General features: G+C 37.2%; 1 protein-coding gene across 10 annotated transcripts in view; it reads right to left on the bottom strand.

Annotated features, from left to right (window-relative positions):
* Positions 1-12,389, bottom strand: part of ITSN2 (intersectin 2) — a 126,517-nt gene that overhangs the window by 60,574 nt on the left and 53,554 nt on the right. For 9 of the 10 annotated variants that reach the window (XM_061433150.1, XM_061433157.1, XM_061433149.1 and 6 more), the window contains 4 exons: positions 12,006-12,155; positions 9,151-9,291; positions 8,066-8,153; positions 4,945-5,084 (listed from right to left, as the gene is read on the bottom strand). In XM_061433150.1, the coding sequence (XP_061289134.1) occupies positions 4,945-5,084; positions 8,066-8,153; positions 9,151-9,291; positions 12,006-12,155 (519 nt within the window). Of the gene's footprint in view, positions 1-3,830; positions 3,912-4,944; positions 5,085-8,065; positions 8,154-9,150; positions 9,292-12,005; positions 12,156-12,389 lie in introns of all 10 variants that reach the window. The other variant, XM_061433158.1, reaches the window with a different exon arrangement.

The raw sequence follows: 12,389 nt of genomic DNA, 5'->3' as shown, positions 1-12,389 counted from the left end.
AAATATGACTGCCTGGCTGAGGACGGTTTACCTGGTTTCTGGCCTGAGGTAATAGTAAGTATGACTGACTGGGTTTCTGGCCTGAGTATTCTCGTTGCTCTTCATTGCCTTTTCCAGATGACTATTTCTCCTCACTCGTACAAATTCTGTGCTTCTGAGGCTCAGAATACCATCCAGTAGTTCCACCCTCCCCTTCCTCTTTACTGTCATCTATCAATCACCTGGTCACTGCTCCTCACTCATTCATTTTCATTATTCTCCCAATCTTTGACATCCACATAGATAACCCCATCAAAACCTAAATGCAGGCTGATCTCCTCAATGATGACCTCTTTTTTTGGGGGGGAGGGGTCCATTTGATCTATCACTTGCATTATTATATCTTGTCATCATCTCAAAGAAAACTACCATTGATCAGTATCCCATTTCCCAAACATAAGTTCTTACTTATCCTTCAAGCTTTTCTTATATCTGACGCATCCATTTCAACAGTTTTTCAACCTCTCTGGGACCTCTGCTCTGCTGACCCCATCATCCTCTCTTTTTCCATCAACAGCCGTTCCTCTTTTCATATCCCTTCATGTTCAGAACATATGTCAGAGTTCATTTTATCATAATTACTGTGTTAAGATCTGTAGCTTTCTTGTTCGTCCCTCTCTGCCCATGTCTATTAAAACCTCAAACCTGTTTAAATCTATGAATCTATGTCATTACCCTTTTCTGTGCTTACATACAAGCAGCTGAACTTTGGTGGAAAGAAAAAAGACAATTAGTCATGCTGTTTCTTTTTTAAATTCATGAACTCCAACTGTGAATAAGCATTCAACGCTGCTCAGGATGTGGACGCTTTCCTCTACTAAACTTGCACTCTCTAGCCACACTGAGATGTATTATTTCACGGCTACTTTTCTCTCCTGAAATCTCCCAATCTTCCATTCATTTTCCTCACTACCAGCCAATAATCTTGCTACATTAAGCCAGACTGGATCTCCCTCATCTTTCCATCTCAAAAGCATTAAACCTTCCTGCATCTAATCCATTTCCTTCTAGTCTGAGTTATTCCATGTCCTCAACTATTCATGATTTCTTGCAACGATCCAACTTGCTTCTGATTTTAAGTTTTGAAGCTGTCAACTTCCTACTCTCCACCAACAAATTTAACTGACTTCATGCCTATCTTATCCCCATATGCTATACTGGAAGTATTCTTTTTATCTTGAAGAACAAGAATATCTTAATCTGCTTCCCTGGAAATTTATTCCATCAATTATCACCACTTTAAAAGTCTCAATCTCTCACTTTTCTCCTCCCTCCCTCCCTCTCTCTCTCTTTACTATCTCCTTCAAGTCTTCTTTCCTTTTTTGAATTAAAAAAGTAGCTTTTACTTAAAAGAATAAATTATATGAAATGAGAAGTGTTCTTAAAATCTGGGATATATGGTTTCCTACTGGTTTTGACTAATTTCTACTTTTTTCTTCTAAACTCTATACCAATAATAACTCCAAATGCTGCCTATCTTCTGACTGAGAACATTCAAAACCATTCATCCATTCAGCAAGTATGTACTGCCACCCATGATGTTCCATGCACTGTTCTAGGTGTTGGGAATTCAGCAATAAAATATTTGGCTTGAGTAGGCAATTAAGCAGAGAAGCCAATGGCACCCCACTCCAGTACTTTTGCCAGGAAAATCCCATGGACGGAGGAGCCTGATAGGCTGTAGTCCATAGGGTCGCTAGAGTCAGACACAACTGAGAGACTTCACTTTCACTTTTCACTTTCATGCACTGGAAAAGGAAATGGCAACCCACTCCAGTGTTCTTGCCTGGAGAATCCCAGGGACGGGGGAGCCTGGTGGGCTGCCGTCTCTGGGGTCGCACAGAGTCGGACACGACTGAAGTGACACAGCAGCAGCAGTAGCAGGCAATTAAGACCCTCTGATGGATATGGTTAGTTACCCAAAAAGCTCTATTTTCTCCATTTCATGCTTCTGTCCTAACAAAAACTATCCATTCCTCATGTATCCTTATGCTGCACAACAAGGTGATACCACTTTCAAGCATGGCTCCAATTATTCTTTTACTTTTCAACTTTATTATAAAGTATAATTGATAAATAAAAACTATATATTTAAGGTATACAACTTGTTTTAATACACATATACACTGTGAAATGATCACCCTAATCAAGCTAATTAACATATTCATTTCTTCATATAGTTACCACTCCCTCTCTCATTCCCTCCCTCCCTGTCTTCTCTCCCTCTTTCTTTCTTTCCTGAGAATGTTTAAGATCTATCCTCCTAACAATACTGTATTCTACAGTTCAAATTCGCTAACTATAGTCACTATGCTGTGCACTGGATTTCACAATTTTTCCATCTTGCATAACTAAAACTTTGTATCCTTTGTTGTCTTTCTTAAACCAAAAAACCCCAATACTCTCTTTTTAACCAATGCTTTCTTTTTCTCCATGCTCTCTTTTCACTCTTCTAAAGCTTTTCCCACTCACTCCACCCCTCCTCGGCTCCCATTCATTTCTGATCTGCAGCAATCCAGCTTCTGGTGGTCATTCAACTGAGATGACACTCTCAAAAGGGTCTTCAAAGGTCTTCTTGTTGGCAATTCAATGGCAACTTTCCAGTACTAAGTTAACTGACTGCTCTGTATCATTTCTAATGGCTGCAGAAAGCCTCTTTTCTTGCTTTCTGTACAGTCATTCTCCTGACCACTCTGACAGCATAGGTTTCATCCCCTTTTAGATTCCTAAATTGCCTCTGATGAAAGCATCAACAAGCAGTGAAAGGTTGGAAGGCAGGAAGCGGAAGGAAGAAAGTAAAACAAGAAACAAGAATAATCTGCTGGCCTGTGGAGAATCAAATGCTAACTCAAAGAATCAGACCTGTGTGTGTGAGCATAGTCCACAAACCATCGTCAAACTTCACTGCGTACATGAAGAAACAGGTGTAAACGTCTGTGTGACCTGAAGCACAGATTCTAAGGTCAGATAATCTGGCCATTCATGCTATAACCATAAAGGAAAGGCTGATATCATCTTTCCATCTACTTTTCCTTAGGTAGCAATTGAGTTCTACTTCCTGCCTTCACTGTGTATGTACATTTAAGTGCCCTGTTGTCATCCACTTTAGTACTGAGTAGAATGTATTTAAAAATCTACTAGGCTCAGCTAGTGGTAAATATAAAGCAAGTCTCTTTAAATTAAATTTAAATAGGAATTCATTGAGTATTTTAAATATTCTTTGTGCTATTTACACATGAAAAAGTGAACTGCTTATTTATGATTTAAACATTTTTCTCTGTGGTGCAAGTGTATCTAAATATGAGACCTGATAACTAGACAAAACCAAAGCTGCACCTACATTATTGGTTCTTATCATAGTTTTGGGAAGCAGCCTGATATATACATGATGTAACCTTGCACTAGATGTCAGAAAGTATTTAAGTTTTACTTTAAACAGTAATTTTCAGTGATATGGGTAAATAATTTAGTCTCACATTCCCTTAGTTTCCTTTTTAATTGAATCAATAATCATCCCATCATTTAGCCTCACTCACAGGGAATCAGGTAATATTTCTAAGTGTCGTGGGCTCCTCATGAGAACTCTGGGCAACCTTACTGATTCCTGGCATTAGACTCAAACAGGCAGTGAAACAGCAGAAGGATATTTAAGCAAGCAGAAAGAAAAATGTTTATATTGTATAGGTTATTTCAAACAAAGACACTTAGATAAATGCAAAGAATAGTCTAGTGTTTAAAAAAAGAAACAGTAAAGTAACTCAAAGAAAAAGAGCTAGATATTAGAAAATAACCTTAAGTAAGAGGAAGAGGTTGTTGAGACAGCTTAGCAGAGACAAAAGGCACTGAAGAACAGAGTCATCCATATTCCCACACTGTAAGATAAGGCAGATAAAAAGCCAATTAAACTATGTACAGATTAAAAAAAATAATGTAGGGAAGATAACTTGGTTGGTTTGTCTGTCCATCAATGACAAATTATTTGGTTTTCTTTAAATTTTTTTTCTACAGAATATATGCTGGTGTAGAATATGTCATTAACATTATTCACCTCAAATTTCCCTCCTTCACTAAAGCCACCATGGTTTCTTTTCTTGATCATACTGTTTACTTTATGGTTGGTGTAACATTATTCTAAATAAGTTAGCAAGATGAAAGTCAAATGAAGAGACAGATTTGCCTGAAAAACCTTGTAGTACTTTATGCTCTGAAAACTTCACACTTTGTTAGCAAAGGAGTAACTGAGACTAGTCCCAAATTTCAATCATGTGCCATTAGTCTGATTTTTGGCTTTTAATATTTTCTTTCATAGGTATGGCTTCAGCATACAACTAGTACTGCACAGAATGAGAAGCATATGGTATATGTTTTGGACATCTGCTCTTCCACTGCAGCAAATAATGAGTCACGAATCTACTTTCCATGCAAAATTTTTAGTGCCAAATTATGCTTTGGATTTCACTGGTTATTGCATTATTTCACAAAGGTTAATTAAATTATAAAAAAGAATTTAGTGTGTTAAAAGAGCCTCTACCACCTGGACTATTTAAAATTTTCCATATTTCCCATTTTCAAATTTGCTTAAGATCATTCTGGCTGAGATCCATACTGACAAATCTAATGTAATATTAATATTGACAAAGGTAATTATTTTTTAAATGTATAGATGCCAATAAAAACAGTCATCAAAAACTGGAAACTATGGTAAATTGTATGTTTACACGACTCAATGTTTATAATATATATGGAGAACATTAAAAACAATCTTGCAATCCTGGTGTAGCTCAAATAATAAAATAAATTATGTAAATAATGAACATATTAGCTTTAGTTATTCATTCAATTAAATCAAAATAAGGAAGGCAAAGAGGCAGCAAATTAAAAATGAATATAATAGAAGATAATTACCTTCAGTTCATTGTTAAATGAATCCATTTCTGAAAGCTTGGATGCAGTTTCTTTCTCAAGAGCATCTAATTGTTCTTTAAGTCTTTGGCATAATTCTTCTTTTTCTAATGATTTTTTTTGAAGTAAACTGATCCCTAAATCTGAAATACAAACATTACACAGTTTATTTTTTGCAGAAGTTCTTGTCCTTACTAGTAATGAATGATTATTGTCTGGTCAAATTGGTATAACTACAGAGACAAAAGCTGTACACACATACTATGTTTCTAGATTCTCTATTTAGTTCCAGTGCTTTGTCTAGTTTTGATCAAACATACGTTATTTTAGGTATTACACCTTTCATAACTTATGTTTTGGTATTTGATAGAGCTAGTCTCGTTCTCCCACTTTTTCCTATCTTACCCCATCTTGCGTATTGTCTCTTCTAGGTGAATTTGTGAATTATTGTGCCAAGTTTCATTTAAAGAAATCTGAATTAAACTGAATATATAGATGAATTAGTAGAGAACTAAACAACATCTTTAAAATGTTGAGCTAGTTCATTCAGGAGTAGAATATAATATGTAGCTACTTATCCAGGAATCTTTTATGTTAATCAGTAAAATTGTATGGCTGTGCTTTTCTTTATTCATTTAACAATGAGAATGCTAATGTGAGTGAGACTTTCCTCCATATTTTCTGAATAAATACTTTTGATATACAGTAAAGTTACTAATTTTTATATGCTGATTTTATATCCAGGCACCTTGCTAAATTCTTTATAATTCTAAGAGCTTTCCAGTATTTCAATAAATATTTAATCATTAAATTACACATCTGTTATATGCAAGGCCCTGTTCTTTGTTCAACAGTAGGTAAACATGAAAGATAAGCATGGGTTCTATTCTAGTGGGAGACAAGCATTGGGAAAAATAAAAGTCAAAGAATATTCATTCTTAGTATTCAAACTGAGCAACAGTAATAATGGATGCTTTTATATGGAATGTGATCATATCCTATCTACGAGCACTGTGTTGGATAAATGAAAGAGGCAACACCGTAGTGCAGTGAGCTTTAGAGTCAGATACACAAGAATTTGAACCTACTATTAAATGATCTCGTGTGTATGCTAAGTCGCTTAGTCATGTTAGACTCTTTGAAACCCTATGGACCGTAGCCCACCAGCCTCCTCTGTCCATGGAATTCTCCAGGCAAGAATAGTGGAGTGGGTTGTCATGCCCTCCTCCAGGGGATTTTCCTGACCTAGGAATCGAACCCATGTCTTTTTTGTCTCCTGCACTGGCAGGCAGGTTCTTTACCACTAGTGCTACCTGGGAAGCTGAGACAATCTTGGGTAACTTCTTAGTCTCTCTGAATCTCAGTTTTTCCAAACTGAACAATGGGAATAACAGCTACTACTTCACAAGGTTGTTGTAAAGATGAAAGGAAATAATGCATGAAAACTGTCTAGCATGGTGCTTGGTGCGTGGCTGACAATTTTACATGGTTACTGTTATGGAGTGAGGAATCTGAGGGATACTGGGTACTTTGTAAATTCCAAATAAGAGCTTCCTATTCTGGACTGGACTAGAACAAAGATTAATAAATTTATAAAAGCTAACTGAACAAATTAAGAAATAAAGCCAAGGAGCAAGACATGAGAGACTAAAATACCACTTCATTATTAATAAAGCTGATGTTAGATAGCATGGTTATCTATGCTCTACCAGAAGCAGAGCTCTACTGGGTCCCTAACAAGACACAATCTACATCCTACTCACAGTTCAGACACTGAGAGTGAGGATGACAACATACTTTGTACCCTGCACTGATCAGGAGGGCTGTCTTATGTTGCCTCTGGAATGCCTGTGAGGGGTGAGGTGGGAGCTGATACACTTTAAATAACCAAGAAAAGAAAGCACCCTGTTCCAGGAACATGGTCTGAGAAGAGATGTCAGTGGAAGGTGGGGGACATGATAAAAGTAGTTCAAAAGATTGATTTTTCTATGCCTGGTGCTTCTTCCATGTAAGGGGACTTTGATAAGAATAGCAGTCCCAGCTTCTTTTAACTCTTACATAATTGGTGAGATCAAGATAAGGACCTGGGCATAAGTGCCCCTATATCTTTCCTATCCCTTGCTTTCTTGAGGTTGAACTGCCCACAGGAATCTGCATTCTATTTTGTTCATGCACCCAATGTCTTACGTTGGGCAGCTGTACTGCTCACAGATAAATCATGCTATCTAATGTCAGCTTTATTAATAATGAAGTGGTATTTTGGTCTCTCATGTCTTACTCTTTTGCCTTATTTCTTAATTTGTTCAGAACTTGGGCAAAGAAGAGGGATAACTCTACTTAATTGGACCTCCTCAACAACCAGAAGTGTAATAAAGAGCCATAAAGTGAAAAACTGGCACTCAGTGGGAGACATTTAGGATACTTTAGCTAGTTTTAACACATTTGCAGTTACTTTTCTTTAAATAAATCTTTCTTCTGCTACGCTATTATTGGCATGCTATCCAACATAGAGATTTTTTTTTTTTTCAGTTTTCTGGTTGAGACTTGAATCAAGAGAAATGTTATATTCTTATAAATTACACTGGAATATTTTGTTCCACAGATGTCAGAGGGCCAAGTTGGTAAAAATTCTTCACATGAATCACAAAGTTAGATGATTTAAAGTCTCAGGAAGGGTATGCCAGTTGCTTAGGCCTATCATTGCTGTACACTATTACCCTAGAGTCCAACAGGTTTGGCTTCATAGAAAAGTGTCCTCATAAACAGTTCTTTCTACAATTAGTGAAGAATCTTGCCAAAATGCACAGACAGCATTGTGTTCAAGCCAAACTGAGGTCTTGTTTAACTGTAATCTAACATTTTATTTGATTAATATTTAAAATATATAAATAAAAATGGTGTGAGACAGGAAGTCAGATCACAATTGTTACTTTATTTGCATTTACTTTTTATTGCTAAAAATGACCCAACATGGGATCATTTTCACATAATTTAAAAAGTTTAACTACAGTCAAAAAAATGTTATTTATAATAGAATGATGCTATTTTTTAAAAGTAGCAGAGTATGACTGACACATTCAGAAAAGAATGAATAAAAGAGGCAAAACAAACCTTAGAGACTTACCAGGTGTGTTACCGAGCTGCATGTTTTTAATTCTTTCATTTAATAACTGCTTCTCTGGCACCAAATAGATAAGTTTATTTTGATACTCCTTAAAAAAGAAAAAGTAATACCTGATTAAAACTCTGTAATGTTGTCTAAGAATTTTTTGAAAATGTAAAAACATGATTTGATCACTCGTAAAGCTTAGTATAGGATTAATATGTAGAATAATATATAAATTGCTTACAACTTATAGATAAACTAGAATGGAGTCAAACATGATTTAAAATACAAATATTTACACATAAATCCATTTACAAAAGACTGGCTGAAAATAAAAGGTGGGGAAGAAAGCTTTGCTAGTAGGGTATGTCGAGAAGCCTGACAATTTCCCATGTCCTAAAGGATGAGAACAGGCACAGCCTAAGAGGTGCCTTTGGTATCTGCTCTGAATGGCGTGTGGAAGCTATGATACCTGGGCTATGATACCCCAGGATGAAGATCAAAGAGGGGCCAAAAACTCAGGGATAACTGGGAAAGCAGGTGTAAATCAGACAGGAAATGTTATTTGGCGTCTTGTCTACATCTGCTGTGAGAAAGTAAAAACATTATGTTAATTACTGTTAGTCCTTATGGAAAAACACATTTGGTTAAGAGGACTTGAGATGCAAAATGCTTCCAGGGTCTCTTTTCTACACAAATAAAGAGCAGAATTACCAGGTCCCTGAGGGCATATTTAGTAATTATATTCTCACCACAATTTCTGAAAGAACAACATTAGGTAAAAATTTCCTAAAAGTAGTCACAATAACCTTAGTTTAATATATATTTATGTATGTATTTATTAAAGACTTAAAACACAAAGTGGCAAATGCTCAGGGAATGCATAAATATTAAGCAGAATTTAGCCAGGTGTCAGGCAGAGTTTTAGGGAGTCCATGAGATTCCTGATATTCCACAAGGTTGTGTATGTCTACTACCCTTTTACAAGGAGGTCACTAGAGGCTCCACGGGGTTCAGGACCCCAAAAGCAAAAAACCGCTAGATTAGGAAGAGTTACTAGTAACTGCTCACAGTGAAGGACGATTCAGCAGCCAAGCACTCACCTGAAGCTCCTGTTGAAGCTGCTTGATTTCCATGATTTCCAGGTCACACTGCTTATCCAGAACTTCCAGCTCAGTCTTCTGAGTTTGCTTTCTGAGTCGGACATCTTGAAGTCTGCCTGAGATCTGCTGATGTTTGCCATTCTACGGGAAGACCATATAAATACCGTTATATAAAATGCTAATAAGAAATGCTCCCATCAAGAGAATAATATTTTTATTTAAATTGTAAATGTCATTTGTCATTTATATTCACTCTAGGATAAATGTCTAAAACCAAGTTAACTCAAGAGAGTAAGTAGCAGGAAACTCTTCTGTTCATGGAGTTCTCCAGGCAAGAACACTGGAGTGTTACCATTCCCTTCTCTAGGGGATCTTCCTGACCCAGAGATTGAACCCAGGTCTCCTGCATTGCAGGCAGATTCTTAACCATCTGAGTCACCAGGGAAGCCCCTAAGATAAATGTCTAATACCAAGTTAACTCAAGAGTTATTAGCAGGAAATGTACCATTCTGAGTATAAGAGCCTTAGATGTTAAGTGAGAAAGCACAGACACAACACACTGAATTTTGTTTTCTGAACCTAGCATTCAGACACTAATTTTTAATATTAAAATATTAAAAAAATCTCAAAAAATAATGACGACGAGAGGGTGTTAGTATGTGACATTTAGGGTTACCTTCTCTGAACTTCTACTTCTACCTTCAACACTACCAGCTAATTCCTCCAACTAAACAGCGTCCAGGACTTCCCTGGTGGATCAGAAGGTAGAGAATCAAACCTGGGTTTGATCCCTGGGTTGGGAAGATTCCCTGGAGAAGTGAATGGCAACCCACTCCAGTATTCTTGCCTGGAGAATCCCATGGACAGAGGAGCTTGGCAGGCTATAGCCCACGGGGTCGCAAAGAGTCGGACATGACTGAGCAACTTTCATTTCATTAAACAGTGTCCAAGAGGGCCTCTTTGGCCATGATACTCTTCTCCTATAAAAATATTTTTTTTTCTTTCTGAGAAGAAAAAAAAAGGAACAAAAAATAGCAGAGATTCTCAGTGGAAGCTAAGAAGGGAAAGGTGTTATGGGCTGAATCGTATCCCTCCAAATTCATATGCTGACTGTATTCTCAGTGACCTCAGAATATGACCATATTTGGAGACAGGACCTTTAAAGACTTCACCTTTAAAGAGGCGATTAAGATTAGATGAGGTCAGATGGGGGCCCTACTCCAATCTGATTGGTATCTTTGTAAGACAAGAACATCTGAATAGAAAAGAGACAGCAGAGATACACAGGCAGAGAAAAGCCCGCATGAGGACATTGTGAGAAGGCAGCCATCTGCAAGCCAAGAAGAGAAGCCCCAGAAGAAACCAGGCATGTTGACTCCTGGATCTTGGACTTCCAGCCTCCAGACTGTGATAAAATTAACTACTGTTGTTTTAGCCACCTGGTCTTTGGTATTTTGTTATGGCAGGCTTAGCAAACACAGTGGGGTGAGGAAAAAAGAGGCCACTGGTTAAAAATCACCAATAGTGAGGTTTTTACTGAAAAGTCTGTTTCATATTTGAGAAATATATGCTGAAGGGAATATGCTGTGCCCATTCTGGAGTTCATGTTATTTTCTTCAGCAAATTTAAGAATAGGCTTTTCCAGACTCTGCACATTAACCTGTGCTACTTGCTACTGTTTGGTGTGTTACTCCAGTTCTTGTGGGTATATACAGTCTTAAGGATTCCTCCCACAGTATTTTGAAGAAAAAAATATATAGCCAACATAATGGTTCAGACAGATATCCAAATAGCTACACAAAGAAGTGAAAGTTTTCAGGACTGTTCTGTGGTACTATGGCATGCTTAATAACTGTGGTATGCTTTTCTACCTATTTGAAGGCAAAAAACAGTATCTTTTTGATGAAAGACACTATGACTTTTTAAAAATGTAATTCATCAGCCAAATAAAACATCAGATTACAATTAAACAAGATGTAAATATGGTTCTACTATACATAGCTGCTGCTGCTGCTGCTAAGTTGCTTCAGTCGTGTCCAACTCTGTGCGACCCCATAGACAGCAGCCCACCAGGCCCCGCCGTCCCTGGGATTTTTGCAAAACCCTACTATACAATCAGGTCAGGTTTATGGAACTTCAGAGTTGTAGTCCAACAGCATGCCTTACTCAGACCCTTTATATCTTCTCATCCTGCATTTCAAGCAAAGTCTTTTAATACTTTGATGCCCCAACATCTGATGTGTGAAAACTGATAAGTATAATGGCCAATATTAGTTAACAACCATAGTCTTAGAGAACTGAAAGAAACGGTAAGAGATCATTTAGGTCAGCAGTTTCCGATCATTTTTTTCCTTTTTAGCAGTAGAATCCTTTTTTCCCAATCAAAGCTTTTTCCCCAATAAAAGGGCCACAGATTAATGTGCGATTCTCTGTTGTGAAGTGTGGGTAGAAGTGGGGAGAGGAGACAGTGTCCTGCCACCTTGGCTCCTCTCTCCCACCTCTTGCTTATCCTTCTGTAGACCATTTTCCAGTATGAAAAAATGAAAATCACTGAACCAGCACAAAGCTTTACTTTACAGATGCACAAAGTGAGGTACAGAAAAGGGAAATGTCTTACCCAAGAGTACACTGCCTATCCACATCTAAACTAAAACCACAACAATTCTCAACGTTTGGATTCACTATCCTTTTTTAGTAAACTATACTGTCTAGACTGTTAAAAAGCACATATGAAAATATGATTAATTATATTAAGATGTAATATATTCATGAGGTAGATTTAAAAAACAGTAATAATTCTCAACAAGTAACTCTTGTATCATTCAGATAAATTTCACTTAAATCTGTAAGCATACCAGTGCTTCCAACTCGAGATGGAGGCTCTTCTTTTTAGAGTTTAACCTGACAATTTCTTCCTGTTCTCTATTCCTTCGACTGAGAAGCTCCTGCCTACGAATTCTCTCCCATTCTAAACGACGTTGTCTTTCAAGTTCCTGTTTTGCGGCCTGAAAATAATGAACCAAGGTTAATTTTAAAATTAACACTTTTTGCATCATTCAAAAACTGATGGGAAGACAAAGTAAAGCTGAGGCAGCATTTAGCACTGGGTGGACTCGAGGTCGAAGGGTAACAGGGCAAACCTATTGTTATCAATGGACCTAAAGACTTCCACAAAAACAAATTCATTCAGCAGACTTTCTGACTGCGTCAAGCACCATCTTCTTGCTGCAGTTATTTTT

The sequence above is a fragment of the Bos javanicus genome, chromosome 11 (assembly GCF_032452875.1).
Source record: "Bos javanicus breed banteng chromosome 11, ARS-OSU_banteng_1.0, whole genome shotgun sequence".
Taxonomy (NCBI): Eukaryota; Metazoa; Chordata; class Mammalia; order Artiodactyla; family Bovidae; genus Bos; species Bos javanicus.
The sequence above is the reverse complement of the archived record's forward strand: the minus strand, read 5'-3'. Positions and strand labels throughout refer to the sequence as shown.